Source organism: Biomphalaria glabrata, chromosome 15, assembly GCF_947242115.1.
Source record: "Biomphalaria glabrata chromosome 15, xgBioGlab47.1, whole genome shotgun sequence".
In the NCBI taxonomy this organism is placed as follows: domain Eukaryota; kingdom Metazoa; phylum Mollusca; class Gastropoda; family Planorbidae; genus Biomphalaria; species Biomphalaria glabrata.
Genome location: NC_074725.1, coordinates 14,811,545 through 14,827,702, shown reverse-complemented (window position 1 = coordinate 14,827,702; position 16,158 = coordinate 14,811,545). Strand labels below are relative to the sequence as shown.

Here is a 16,158-nt window from a genome sequence, read left to right as displayed (position 1 = left end):
TTTGGGAATCACTGCTATAGAGCCTGGAGTCAAGATCTGAAACTGAAACTTAAACTTGATCTATTTGTAAAGAATTGAGCTCGAAATGTTCCAATCAAAGATCATTTCGTTCAAGAAACATGTAGCCTATAGAGCCTGGAGTCAAGATCTGATACTGAAACTTGATCTATTTGTAAAGAATTGAGCAGAAATGATGCACTCACGTTAGACACGTTAGATTAAAAAGTGTCAAATAAGTTTGACACTGACACACACACACACACGAACACACACAGCTGGAGTCATACATCAAGGGCGGGGTTTACCTTGAAATTGTCTGTTGGCGCTGCGGATGGCAGTAGCCCACAGCTGCACTTGGTGGTGACGCCTATGCTACATGACTTTGATATGGAATGGACTAGCGCCGCCGATGAGATGCCGTAGACGTAGGCCTGCTCTCGAGTACCTGGAAATAAGACCAAAAAGAAAAAAGAAAGAGCTATAAAAATCTTAGAGAGAGTTAGGGAGGCGTGTAGAAACAAAACTGAGACGAGAGGTGGCGAGAGAAAGAGGGATAGGAGAAAGAAAGAGTTGGCAAAGCGAAAGAGAGCAAAAGAGGGCAAGGAGAAAGAGAGAGAGAGAGCAAGGAGAAAGAGAAATAGAAGGCAAGGAGAAAGAGAGAGAAAGAGAGAGAAAGGGAGAGAGAGATAAAGAAGGGGAAGGAGAAAGAGAGAGAAAGAGAGGGCAAAGAGAAAGAGAGAGGGGGAATAGGGGAGAAAGAGAGATAGAGAGAAGGCTAGGAGAATAAGGGGGAGAGAATGAAAAACAGGGGGAGAGAGAGAGAGAGGAAGAAAAAAAGAGCAAAGGCGAGATAGAGTTAGAGAAAGTGAAAATGTGAAGATATTGAGGGTTGCATTGGAAGGAGAGAATTCTTAAAATAAACTCTTATAAGTTTTTAACTTCCTGAACTACCGGTCTCAGGGTCACGAGTTCCTATCCTGGCGGAGGCTGTAATTATTGACAAGGTTTTGAACTCTGTGCACTTAAAAGGCAACAGTGCAGACAACACATATAAATAATAATGAACTCACAAGATAACGTTTACTTCCCCCTCCACAACTGTGTACTGGTATAGACGTAGCCTATAGCTTTTAATTGCGACCAGACTTTAAGGACAATAATGATAAAAGTGATAAAAACATCGAAACACATCTACACTGGCAATAGGTCAGACTGTTATGTAAGAATGAAGTGTCACAGGATCAGAACGCAGTGGATTGAGTAGATCAAGGAACGAAATTATGACTTTGTAATAGAATGTAGCCATACATACGGAAATAAATGTGGGCTATAACAAATCTACAGAGGAGCATACAAAAAGTTCCCCTTTCATAAATTGTGATCTATAGGGCAGATGATGTAAAGTTGAATTAGTCATGTACATGTCCCCTCGTTACAGTCGAACTGAACGGCGTGTAAGATCTATTCAGTGGAAAGATGGAAAGCCCTGATAACGGAACACAAATATTAGTTTAGGTTGAAATACTTTGCAGATGATACGAAGCAAATAAAGGAGTCGAGTAAGTACAAGTATAGACAACATTTATGAACTCTATGGCATATCATCAAATACGGATAAGTAATTAGTGAATGATCGCACGCCAAACAGGACTTCAGGTTTAATTACTAAAATTAAAGTCAAATATATTCCAATGCCTCTAAATGCGGGCTTATTAACGGGCCGAGAAGTCCACTTGAATGAAGATAACTACTGCCCCGGCCTAACATTTCTGTCAGGCCATTACGTCACCGGTGAATTATCAGCCAGGATAACTTCACACTGGTACAGAGATATCGCCAATGTGCCTTGTCTATTTATGAGCTTGTCTGCCTGCCACCTTCGTTGGTGGCGCGCCGCCTGCCGCGACAACCTGGGGTGGCGATTACAGGTAGGGTTAACAACAGCATGCAACACATCAGATGTGTATTGGTTCCTATTCACCGTGCACATCCCAGGCGGATTTTTTTTGAAATAAGATATTACAAGTAGGAACGATAAATGTTTTTAGCGGCCCCCGTAAGGAGAAAAGCCGCTATTAGGTTTGTGCAAAATGTCCGTCTGTCCGTCTTTCACACTCAGATCTCGAAAACTAGAAGAGATAAGAAAAATATTTTTTCACCATGCGATGCAGCTTTGAAAAGTTTAGGTGCAAAGGCTACTTTTGATTTTCTAAAAGCAAACCGTTTAATTTATAACATTAATTATGCAAGCGATTTTTTTTTCATTAAATACACCAATTCTAAAACAATTACATAAATGTAAGGGAGGTAATGTTACAATATGTTAACAAAGAAAGATCATAGTAAGTGTATTTTCAGTGTCACTAAGTCGAATATATTTATAAAATGTACAAGAAATGTTCACAACAAATATAAATATTAGTTAAAGGTGTTTTTATTGGTCAACTAGCTGTTAAAATTAAAAGAAAACATTTATGTTTGTTTATAAGGCAATGAATGCACTTTGTATGTAAATGTGAAGCACATTTTTAAAATGGACTCTTTATTCAGCGACTTTGGTGCAGTAGCGTAAACTAATAGCGGCAAACCATGGTACTAACCAATTTCCTCAAAATTTTAAAAATAAACAGATAAATTTTATTTATTTTTTGTTCAGTGCCCACATCAGGATTAAAGACGCTTATTTTTTGTGCGTTTTGTTTGCCGGTCAGTCTGTCTGTCACGTTTAGATAACAAAAACAACAACTCTAAAACCATAAACTTATATATTTACTATATCTAGACTGGACAAGGAGATTTTTAACACTAAAAAGATAGCATAATTTATTTTATAATGTGCATTTCCTGGAGGGATCGTGTCACCAACCAGGAAGTTTTGAAACGGGCCAATAAGCACAACATCTATGCTCTCCTTCAACAGAGAAGACTACGCTGGCTCGGTCATGTCACTCTCATGCCAGATGGAAGAATCCCTAAAGACATCCTGTACGCTGAGCTTGCAGAGGGAGTCAGACCCAAGGGCCGCCCAAGACTAACCTACAGAGATATCTGTAAGTGAGACATGAGAACCACGGGCATCGAACAAAGTATGTGGGAGGAGATAGCCCAAGACCGGACAGGATGGAAACAGACTCTACGTGCTGGTAAGAACTTCGCCGAATGCAAAAGAAACGAAGCTGCGTCAGCAAAGAGAAAGAAAAAGAAAAATGCCTAGCCAGTGACTCTATAGTAGTGGTAATTGTCTTCCGAGACAAAAGGAGCCATATATACAAGAAAATGCGTTACTATTGCAAAGTCTGTGAAATTTCTTTTATAAATGGTAACGCTAGAGCCATTCGTGACTTCTTTGGGTCAATTTTGAAAGGGATTATTATAATTTTTTTTTACTCTATTACGGACCATGCTTAAACTTTAAGTGATCCTTTTGACGTCAGTCCGCCAGCCCTTCTGGGTGACGGCCCAACGGGCATTTGCCCAAAAGCTCATGAAGCCAGTCCGACCGACCCATGGTTGCTCTTTATCACTTTTCCCATAGACTTTAAAACTAACCAAGATTTAGGCCTAAATGTATCACTTTAATTAAGCGAACATGACATATAGGCCTATTTTATAAGATAAAACCTCTATGTTTTATATAATGTGTAGTAGGTGGGGAGATACTTTTGTTTTGTTTTTCCTTCTATGTTTGATATCCATTTTTTTTACTATAATAAAACAAAATATTCCTATGCGTACGCAAATATGTATTTTTAAGCACTATAAAGGCCGTTTCAATCAAAGGGAGGCAACAATGATATTTGATTATTTGATGTTATGTATCCTTCGTGAAATGTACGCTACAACTATACAAGAAAGTATTGCACACTCTTTCTTTCCATGTGATTTTCAAGATCCTTCGGAGGCAGCGCAAGTGGATGTGACAAGTCAAAAACTCGCTGTCAGAGTCACTCAAAATTATCACAGCATTAATTATTATTTTTCATTATTTATTTATTTTATTTTAATTATTTCCCCTTCCTACCCCTAAATTCTCCACCGCGCACCACCTTTTCCGCTCCAGGCTAGACTTAGTTGACCACATTGGAGATAGCTAGGCCACGTCTTTCAATTTATCTTCCCTTGACCGGGGCAAAGATACGCACAGACTTTGATCTTATCGGCAGGATGTCTGACAGCCGCAGTGGACACCACCTTGTGTGGAATGCAAGTCACTCCCCCACCTCCCTTTCTCCTATGTCTCTCTTTGATCTAGGAGACCACGAGGACAAACACGCCCATTGACCTCCCAATGTGCGAATCCCATCCCTTGTCGGACTTCACCCACGTGTAAGATAATTCTAAGCCTAGGACATTTCCTGTGTCCGCCCACATTTTCCAGGCCTTTGTATATAAGGTAAATTAAATCGAGTCAGACTCTCTCTTTCTCATTCGAGCTGAGCTATCGAGTCTGGACTATATCATTTATTCTCCCTCCTAGAGGAATACCTGGTGGTAAGCCGAACTTAATCACAAGTTCCATCTTAATTACTTTGTGCATATTTCCATTGGATATTATCATGTGTATTTCGCTTAGTTCATTTATATTTAATTAGTGCATTGTGTATTTCTCACTGGCGTAAGTAGAAAACATAAACATGTCCTATGTATTTATTTGTTTATTGCATTACTCTATTAATGCTACGTTGCTCAATTGATCGTTGATGCAACCATGTATATATTTGTACATCTTATTTTATTTCCTTTATCTCGGCTGATCGCCTTGATAATTTTACTATCGCACTAATACTGCGCTTAGAAAGGAGATATGAATTATCTCCCCTGTAGCCATTTCACTCTAACGAGAGTTGCGCCGCTTGAACGGACACCCTCTCCATTCAAGCGCGCTCCATTGTTCTCGATCGACGGTCACCACCACCCAATTAACCCCCCCCCCCTTTTTCTTTCTCTATCCACCTGTGTTGTTTATTTGAGATTATTATTTCCCCTTCTATGTACATTTTATATTATTACTTTCCCTTTTATGTACATTTTTATATTGCTACTATCAGCCATCTATTATTCCAAATCCCATTTGTCATCATCTCCCCTTTTGTGCTCAAAAGCAATTTTACCAATCTGACGAATGCACCTCAGTCGAGGGCATCGATAAGATGCATAAGAGACATGTCCTAACTTGTCTTTATTTATCCGCAGCCTCCCTCAGGTGTCTGCCTATTTATTTGCTATCGAGAATCACCTACTGCCTATTTATCTATTGGATCAATCACCTATTTATTTATTGGATCAACGATCTATTTACCTGCATCTGTGCTTAGTGCTATTCAGCACTGCACTTGCCTACTGAGATCTACTCAACTCTACCACTTGGCTCTATCGGCATTGCCCGCCTATTCGACAGCCCACCTGTCAAGCCATTAGGTGCGACGTCCCTATAGATTCAGATCTGTGTGAGACGTCATAGCTACGCCAACCCTCTGCAACTCACTGGACATATCCTGTCAACTACGCTGCCACGGCAGATCAGCTCTGCCCGCAGTAACCTTGTGCCCACGGTAGCCGGCCACCCGCCCTACTGTGCCCACTACAGATATCAGAGCTTTGGACTGAAACTCCACAAGAACTGAATCACCGGCGTCCCTCTATCCGCTAGAGCGCCACCTCCAGCTGCAGAACCCCAAGCCGGAACACAGCCAGCTGCGACATCAACAGGACAACCAGCTAAGTCAGAGGACAAAGTGACATACTCTCTTATTAAATGCACGAGTGATGATTAAATCTAGTATTCACTAGAGATAGATGCAAACCCCCCCCTCCCCCCTTTTTCATTCTTATGTGTATATTTATGTAAATAAATATTCTTTTATTTTAACTTTTGTATCTATCTTTCATTGCTTGTCTCGTTGCGTGTCTGCTCCCCATTCATATGCTGATAGGTTGGTGTGTGATAGCTTTAAAAATAATCATCCCCTAGACAATAAACGCGCCAAACACACGTCACATTTTCACCACCTGTCACAGTGGAATGGGTTTATTTTTCTCTCTTGCTTGGCGTAGGTAGTCCAAGACTAACTGCAGTACAGTAGCGAACTCAGAACACATGCCTTGTAGACCTCCATTTTGGTCGCTGTGGTGAGCTTCTGGTTTCCCAAACGCTTGGTCTGAGTCTAGCGAAGGTCGATGAAGGCTTCCCTATGCGTTTTTTTTTTAAATCTCTTCTAGAGACAGGTCATCTTGAATTGTGGACTCAAGATCCTTGCGCGAACGGGCCTTCCCAGCATCTTTACAATCCTCAGACAACGCCGTCAGGGCTGGCTCGGACATGTTCGCCGGATGGGGGACAATCGCATCCCAAAAGTCATTCTTTACGGGCAACTCACGTCTGGATCAAGAAAAACTTGTCACCTCACCCCCGTTACGTGAATTTAATAAAACAGGAACTCAAAACAGTCAGCGTCGATACTGATCATTGGTAAGACATAGCCCTAGACCGCACTAGCTGGAGAGAGATGGTGACCAAAAAAGCTATGGACATTGAAAAAAAAACATGGGCCTCAGCTCTGGAAGAAAAGCATGCCATACGAAAAATGGCCAGCACCTCTACCACTAAAGCGAAAGCCACCTTGACCTGCAATATATGTGATCGGGAATGTCTCTCCAAAATAGGGCCCCACAATCACGTGACAAGTTGTTTGAGATGAACCAGAGACGTTCTACGACTGAAGGAGGTCAACTAATATAAGAAAGACGCAAGCGTAAACCGTAGTCTATTTTTTGTAAGATTTCTAAAATTATCACTACATATTTGGAGATTTCACCGCGATTTTGTTTTCATTTGTTAATAGCTAATTATCCATGTGATCTAGATAAATCTACTTATTTTTGCTCTTCAATCGAAAAAAAAAATTGACCTACATTTGGGAACATTTTGTTTTTGATAAACACAAACGTCTAAAAACGCTACGTTTTATTTGCATTAGGACATCATTAAAAACAGCATCACCTAAACACGGCTTCAAACATATCTGCAAATAAATACAATTTTAAATCGGCAACATCGTGACAGCTTAACTGGCCATGTTCAGTGTGCTGTCAGGTAGCACTCCTTTTTTTTTCCAAAGGAAAAATTACAAAAAAAAAAAAAAAAGATTTGGCTTAGTTAATTAAAAGAAGAAAAAAAAAAGCATTTCATAGTGGGGATGTTTGGAAAGTTGAGACACATTTATATGGAACAACGGGATGGTTGGGGGAGACACTATCATAAAGTACATTATAAAATATATAGACAAATTATCATCGCGAAAATGTTTGAAGACATTTTCAGGGAAGGAGCAAAATAAAGTGGCAGATGGCAATAAATGACTAGCCAGGAACAGTGGCGTAGCAAGGTACCAGTGGGCCCGGGTTAAGGAATGCGAATTGGGGCCCCCCTCCTATAAGCTGAGCGTGACTGAACCCAAACTGGGCTCTACCGCACCTAATGAGAGAGTACATGTCAATGAAGACAAACTTCTACGCCAGACAGTACACACGGTGCACCTGCTCCTCGTGGGATAAAAGAGAACAATTTCCTCAAGCTTTGGATCTGTTCTGTCTTGTCCTGTCATGGATTGTGTGTGTGTTGTCTAATGCTACTTCACTTATTCTAATGCGAGTCAGAACACTTCCAAGAGATACAACAACTATCTAGAACATACTTAATAAAACTTGTGAAGACTTTAACTGATGTTTGTTTACAGATGGGGATGATCGGTCGTATTAATTGGTGGTCTATTCACTATCCATCTTTCTACAAGCCAGAGCCATAGTCTTCTCCTATCATGTAGGCCTACCCGTGCTCTGCAACGTTATTCGTCTAACTACCTCACTACTTTTAACGTCGCTAAATAGTACAAACAATGCACAATATATTTATTTACAAAACTAACATAATCTCTAAACTAAACTAGGTCACTACAGATCATTGGAAGGGCCAATGTCATTGGTCAACCGTGTAACCATTCGGGATTCCGAGTCACATACTTGATCTACTTATATTCAGAATGTGTATTGGTCGTCCCAGGTATGGAAACTTCTGGACTTCCCACAACGCAAATTGTCCTGTTTTACATCAGCTTCGTCTAATTAGGAGACGATGGGTTTTAAGGCACCTTTGTAAAGAAATAAATGTTCAACGAACTGAGTAGAATGTCGATTGTGATCGCAAGCTGGTTTCCATGCATTGATCTTTGTCTTCAAACATTTGGAAGACATATTGTGCGTTCGCATAAAATGTTGTAAAATGTTTTACATGTTTTGGATGTTCCTTCAGAGTTGAAGATAATTACTTCCTAGTCCAAACCTCCCGCAGGACGACGGGGGATGGGAGCCGGCAGGGTTTGAACCCTGGACCATCGATAAATCTGAACGACAGTCCAGCGCGCAAACCACACGACCAGGCAGCCATCTAATTAGGTAATAATTGTGCGTTTGCAGTGTAGTATGAGGACCCTTCCATGCTAAATTCAAATCTACTGTTTACTCATACAATTAATTCAAGTAAAAAACGGCAAATATAATTCATCTAATAGAACACTTTCGCAATGAGTTAGCTTACATGTAGTTATTGTTATTATTATTATTATTAAATAAAATATTTAACACGTTAGATTTAAATGAAACGCTGTACTGACAATTTAAGAGTTACTTTCCTTAGATTACATTGTTATTTTGCTCGGACACCAGAAATAAAATTTAAGTAAAATAAACATGATTTAATTTTAAATAATGTAACAATGTGATGCAATTAAACTCTTATAGTCAACACTATTCCTTACTTAACCCCGTTTGGGACCCTAGTGGTCGTGGGTCCAGGCGCAATGAACCCCTTCGCCCATGGTTGCTACGCCACTGGCCAGGAAAGCTGAAACGAAAGTGCATTGAAAGATAGTAATTTTATATCTACACCGGAAGTGAAATTATTGCCTCATAAGCTCACCGAAGAAGCTGTGTAGAAGTTGTAGACTCTTTTCATTGAGTAGAAAAAGAAAAGTAAAGCATCCCGTTCAGACCTAGCGATCTATAGAGCAGCATCAGAGGATGTTAAGGGTGTTTATGTGACCCTCGGTGAACGAGTGTGTCATGGGGTTAGCACAACGACCAACCACCTTTACTTTTCCCCAGCTAATGTCAGGTATCCTTTGAGTTTGGTGGAATCAGAGGCGTCCTACAAATCACGAAATTTAAAATCACACTCCTCATCGGGTTTTGAGCCCGAGATCGTCAGGGTAGGGAAGCTAAGCACTTTACCACTCAGCCATCAAGCCCTCTGCCCTATTTGATAGGATGGGAGGTGGAAAATGGCGTGTACTGCAGCACGAGCCCCAAATTGATTTCGGCAGTGCCACTCCGCTGCGCATTATAAAATACATTTAATTTTCATTTTTTTTTTATATATGTGCGAGTGTTGTAAAAAAAAATAATATGAAGTTGTTAAATTGGCTTATTCCGGATCTCCAAACTGTGGCACTGTTCACTGGGGATGTATATGAAGCTTTCCTTCGAACTCAGGTTTCAAGCCTCCTCAAGGGAAATTATTCAATTTATACCACCACATATGTCAATTACAATTTCTTTCCCTTGTTCGATAAAAAAATAATTGTTAATTAACTAGTTTGTAATTTTTTGTTACATTAACTTGTTTTGTCAAGTGCAAGAAATAATTGTGCAAAATTTCAACTTGATCCGAGATCGGATGTGGGAGAAATAACATGCAATTTTTTTTGCTAGACAGACAGACCGACAGGCAGACCGAGTGAGTGGATATAAGCTTTGTAAAAATAGGAAGAGATTTGTGATAATAAATATGGGGGAGTGAGATAATGATTTCAAGATTGCAATAGCTATTAAGTTTACAATTAGCTGAGTCGGCAACACCTGCAATACATATGCCTAGATATGCATAGATATCTTAAACATATGCCAGCATAACAGTTCTGATACCGCTGTTATATGCCAGTGCATTAGCCAACATATGCCTACCTCTCACCAAATCCTTGGTCAATGTTGGCACTTTTAAAATGGAGCTGCAGTTCCATCGTCGATCGGCAAACTGCTTCTGGCAAGTCTCCACGGACAGCAAGGCCGAATGGACCAGCGTGGGCATTAGGTCAAGGTTCTCTTTGCACAGTTTCATCTGCCTAGGAGTTAGTCCGGCATTCTTGGAACAGTTCCTAGTTGTCTCCCATGGCCGCTGTTTGATACGAAACAAGGCACTGAAAGAGAAGTCAAAACAAACAGGACTGAAAGGAATTGAAAAAAATAAATTATTTGCATGTTCAAATCTTGTGTAGTGCGATTTTGCTCGTAGCCTCGTAGGTCTTTATTTTTTTGTTCGTATGTCTATCGCCTATGTTTGTGCTCGTAGGTCTATGTGTTTGTGTTCGTAGGTCTATATGTTTGTGCTAGTAGGTCTATGTGTTTGTGCACGTAGGTTGTTTATACTTGACCACTTCCTTAAGTTTAAATTAACTGATCGTTCAAGAGCCGAGCACTGCCAGGCTCAATATCTTAAAGTTTCGAATGTATATAAAATTGCATATAAATAAATAATTATATACAAATGTGGTGTAAATAGCAATTTCGGGACACTATAAAATAGAAGAAGTAACCCATTGGATACTTAAACACTTATCTATACGATAATCTTATTGACCTTATTCCTATTCACTTAAATTCATAAACATTGTTTTTAAAATCCCTATCAGAATCCCAATTTTATTTGTTCTTATTGTTCAGCGAATCCTAGCTACTACGGTGAAGCCAAAAAGAAAAGATCCGCTGTTCCAACGCTCGCATGTCCACAAGATGTCAGCATTAAAAGTGCCACTGTCACAGATTGGCTCCTCTTTGCACGGAGCTGTGAACTCCTTGTGGGGCACACCTCGAGAACACGCCATCAGAACGCCGATACATGGACATGGAACTGTGTTTGTTAATTAAATTTAATCAGGCGATTTCAAGTAAGTTAACTCGAGTTCAATTATCTTGAGACAGAAAGGGACTTTCCTTATGTTTAGCCAAATGAATAATAGAAAAATATGGAAAGTGAATCTCTATTTACTAACTTACTTTAGAAAGTGAATCTCTAAAAGTGATGTATTAACAAGTAAAATATTTTAAAAAATACTTAGACTATTGTAAGTTTAAAATTTTTAGCGAACGGCCTAATTCTCTATACAAGGTTTAGTCGCCTAAGTTTAGTACATTTTCTTTAGAAAACAAAATTAATAAATAACCACTAATTCGTCAGCTATATATAGCAAGCTTAAATGAAATCATGTGTTGTCATCGACAATTCATAGTCATGCAATACTTTAACTTCATCCGAGAATGGAAAGTTCGAGAACTATCGTGTACAAGATTCCACCCAGACAGACAAAAGGAGTGAGTTAATATAAAAAAGTTTCCCCTTTCCGACCTTGCGATCTATGGGGCAGACAATGTTAAGGTAATCTGTTTCTATGGCCAACGGTTAACGAGCAGGATGTCGAGTGGTCAACGCAACGACCAACCGCTTTTACTTTCCCTGACTTAAGTCAGGTACCTATTAGAGTTGAGTGAACTTCACGATAATATAACATTTGTAAAAATGTGTACTAATAAAGTAAAAATCAAACAACATTTCAGGAGTTTTGAATCCTGTCACTACGTACAAAAGTGTATAAAGTAATATGTAGAAAATGATTTGTTCAAGAAACCAATGTTTTAATAAGAAATTCATAGTACAAACTATTTTTTTTTAACAGACAAAAATTTTATACAGGAAAATGAACTAAATTGCACATTGAAATAAAAATAATTAATACTTTGCATTTTACATATTCTCAATTGACCGATAAAAAAAAATGTTCAACAAGACTTATCTCTCTTTTTATAGTAAGACTGCTGGACATTTTCTAAACAATTTTTAGAGAGACATTTTTTGTCCATGTCACATAGATACCAATGTCTATGTATTGGTGCAAGTTGACCAGAGCCCGGTTCTAACACCGCGTGTTTGTCAACGTCTCAGTATTGGGTACAGCAACTCTGGCTTCAGTCACAAGACTTTTCAATCGGATTATCAACGGGATTGACCAAGGGAAGCGGTCACTTCACAGTACTAAACTTGTCGGCGTGTACAAAGCACAGACCACAGGAGTGGACAAAGCACAGACCACGCAAGCGGGGGGGGGGGGAGTGTCTCTCTATGTCACGCTAATTCCCCTCCCCCCTCCCCCTTTCCCATTCCCAATCATCTGTACCACTCCCATTCTAAAATCCACCATCTCGTACTGAAATCAACTGCATGTGGACACCATCCCATGTAATTTACTGCACAGCGCTACTTACACAGGAAACATATTACTGCACAGCGCTACTTACACAGGAAACATATTACTGCACAGCGCTACTTACACAGGAAACATATTACTGCACAGCGCTACTTACACAGGAAACATATTACTGCACAGCGCTACTTACACAGGAAACATATTACTGCACAGCGCTACTTACACAGGAAACATATTACTGCACAGCGCTACTTACACAGGAAACATATTACTGCACAGCGCTACTTACACAGGAAACATATTACTGCACAGCGCTACTTACACAGGAAACATATTACTGCACAGCTCTACTTACACAGGAAACATATTACTGCACAGCGCTACTTACACAGGAAACATATTACTGCACAGCGCTACTTACACAGGAAACATATTACTGCACAGCGCTACTTACACAGGAAACATATTACTGCACAGCGCTACTTACACAGGAAACATATTACTGCACAGCGCTACTTACACAGGAAACCTATTACTGCACAGCGCTACTTACACAGGAAACATATTACTGCACAGCTCTACTTACACAGGAAACATATTACTGCACAGCGCTACTTACACAGGAAACATATTACTGCACAGCGCTACTTACACAGGAAACATATTACTGCACAGCGCTACTTACACAGGAAACATATTACTGCACAGCGCTACTTACACAGGAAACATATTACTGCACAGCGCTACTTACACAGGAAACATATTACTGCACAGCGCTACTTACACAGGAAACATATTACTGCACAGCTCTACTTACACAGGAAACATATTACTGCACAGCGCTACTTACACAGGAAACATATTACTGCACAGCGCTACTTACACAGGAAACATATTACTGCACAGCGCTACTTACACAGGAAACATATTTATTACATGCAATCTTCGGGCTAATTAGTTTCAAGTGCCTCATTTTCAGCACGAGAGAATTTTTTTTTTTTTTTTAGAAAAAAAACCTAAAGATTTTTTTCTACCGATAGTAAAATCTGTCCTCATTCACTGATTACCTTAAAGAAGTGGTTCCCAAACTTTTTCTTTAACGGAATACATTCTGAATATTTAGCGAAACATTTGGCTTTTTGTTTTAGAGAGATTAATTCACGCGGTGGCCTAATAGTTAATTTTTCCAGTAGTTCGTGGAACACCTATTGAGGCCTTGCGTAGCACTAGGGTTCCGCGGAACACAGTTTTGGAAACACTGCTCCAGAGAGAAATTGTTTGTGTGTTTAGACAGTAAACTAATTGATTGACTTTGAGCTGAATAATGTTAGCCGCACTCTTTCCATTTAGCAGAACTGAATCACATTTATACCTGAGTTAAGCTTTTACTGTCTTTAACAATGTTTGTTGCCCTACCATTAGAATATGTCTAGTGATATTGCAATACAAATTTAACTGATTTGACTTTTTCATTTTAGGCGGATACCTTTAATAGCTAACCATTTGGTGTATTCGGTGTAGAGAAAATAAGAAGCGTTGATTAGCTTTAAAAGAGCTCTTCAACTTTTTCTTTTTCATAAGTTCTAAGCGATTAAAGAGTCATTGTAAATTATTTTAGCCCCACGTTCAATTCTAGTTATGGCAATTGACTTGGCAAAAGACAGAGAGGAATGGAGAAAGACGGTCTACTAATCGTGTGTGGTGCCCCAACAGACATAGGAATAGGTGAAGCTGAAAGATATCTAAATCAGAAGGGATAGGTTAACTCTTTCTCTCCTAACTGACGATACCAACGTTGATTCCACCAGAATGTGGTAAATAATTACGGAGAGAAAGAGTTGAAACGCATGTATCGAATCGACTTATCCCAGGTTTGATCCCTGCCTGCGGTTATACCCAGCGGGAGGAGTGGGATAGGATGTAATAATCGTCCATTCTGAAAGCGTGGTCGAGAGGATAAGTAGGCCTACGCTTGAACTTGGCTTGGTTACCTATGAAGGGGCTCGAGGTTCGACACCCGATTCGAGCAGAGTTGTGTTTACTGAGCGCCTAAAGGCAGCACGGAAAACCTCCCAGATAGCACCTCTTCCCCTCCCCCCCCCACTAGTACACAAATGAGATTGGACCATAGCGCTCTGAGCAAGCTATAAGTATGAAAGTAGCGCTATATAAGAATTATTATTATTATTATTATTATTATTATTTAAGGAACATCCAGATTATGTAAAACAACACTAAAGCCGGGGTGGGGGGGGGGGTTCATTAAGTGTAAATGTATAAAGTGTAGGGATTTACTAGAGCTGGAAATTACCCGATAACATATTCACACTTTACCTATAATAAGTATACTAAGGAAATTGTTAATTAGGTATAATTAGGCAGTCTCTGACGAATCTATAGTATTTCGAACGCGGGGGAGGGACAGACTAAGCTCTAGCGGCAAGCCCAGTGAACCAATTTCTATTACCGCTTGATTGCAGAGCTCATGGACTCTATGGACCAGCTGGATTCTATGGAACCGCGTAGTAGACTGGCTGGTACAGGTCCGGGTGGTGATTTTAATATTGGCCCGCAAGGGGAAACACACTGACGGGTTTTGTGCTGTCTGTCTGTCACCTTTAGATTTTAAAAAAGTGATTGAAAAATGGATTTCACCATCGTCTGTATCATTTACAAATAGATGTTGGTCTTCAGAAAACGAAACATTCTGTCATTATTTCAACGAAATATGCAAATTGTTTTACACCATTTGTAACACGATTAAGTATTATTATTTGATAAATTTGATATGCTATAAATTACTCAAAGGTAGAGAAAGCTCCACATCCTTTCCCAAAAACATCCCATCATTATCATCTGGTTAAATACGGTAATGGGCCTAGAACAGGGGTGGGCAAATTACGACCCGCCAGAGTGCTTTATGCGGCCCGCCGGCACCTACAGAAATCAGGTGTGCCCACATTATATACTTATAAAATGCAAATATATTAAAAAATAATATATATATATATATATATATATAAATTATTGAAACTGTTATTATAAAAAGTTTCAAGTAAACGAAAATTATGCTTATTGGCTCTACATCAATATACTCGATTCAAGAGACAATCTCTGATCAGTATCTATATCAATACACTCAATTCAAGAGACAATCTCTGATCAGTATCTACATCAATACACTCAATTCAAGACACAATCTCTGATCAGTATTTATTCAATGCTATGAAGAACTGTGTTGAATGTTGGGTATGCTTGGAACAAGATGGCAAGGGTGACAACTGGTGGAGCTCGATCTTTGACGAAGTAAATTTTTTTTTTTTTTTTTTGGTTGTTGTAATATCCCAACCATAAACTTTAAACAGGAAAGTTTGCACAAAGCTATTTTCCTTTGCTGAAAGGTACCACCAGACGCAACGAAATGATTGAAAGTACAACACTTATTTAGATTCCTTAATTTTGCAATTTATAAAAGCAAATTTTAAGACGTCAAGAACCAGTTTTCAATACCAACAGCTCACCATTTAGCACAGAAGCTGATTCAGCTTCAGAGGACATAACTCCAAGCAAAGAGAAGTTCCAGTCAGCACCTCCACAGGAGTCTCATGGGTGCCAGAATCTGTATGTCAACACTTTAAAAAATTTGCTGCTGCTCACACAATTTGTGTACATATACATCAATTCTTCTTCGTTCTCATTTTATATGTTGGATGGTTCAGATTAGCAATATCTATACACCTATGTATAATCTACCCATATCTGAGATGAATCGCGCAGTGGTTTCCAGATCAGGCAGTTCTTCGAATAGTTTTGGTTCTATAGGAAGGCTTTGGGGCCAGAGTCCTGT

General features: G+C 39.4%; 1 protein-coding gene across 2 annotated transcripts in view; it reads right to left on the bottom strand.

Annotated features, from left to right (window-relative positions):
• LOC106055762 (protein Wnt-11b-2-like) overlaps positions 1-16,158 on the bottom strand; it is a 162,978-nt gene that overhangs the window by 22,248 nt on the left and 124,572 nt on the right. For both annotated transcript variants that reach the window (XM_013212196.2, XM_013212195.2), the window contains exons 3-4: positions 10,018-10,250; positions 306-445 (exon numbers count right to left, since the gene is read on the bottom strand). In XM_013212196.2, the coding sequence (XP_013067650.2) occupies positions 306-445; positions 10,018-10,250 (373 nt within the window). The remainder of the gene's footprint in view (positions 1-305; positions 446-10,017; positions 10,251-16,158) is intronic.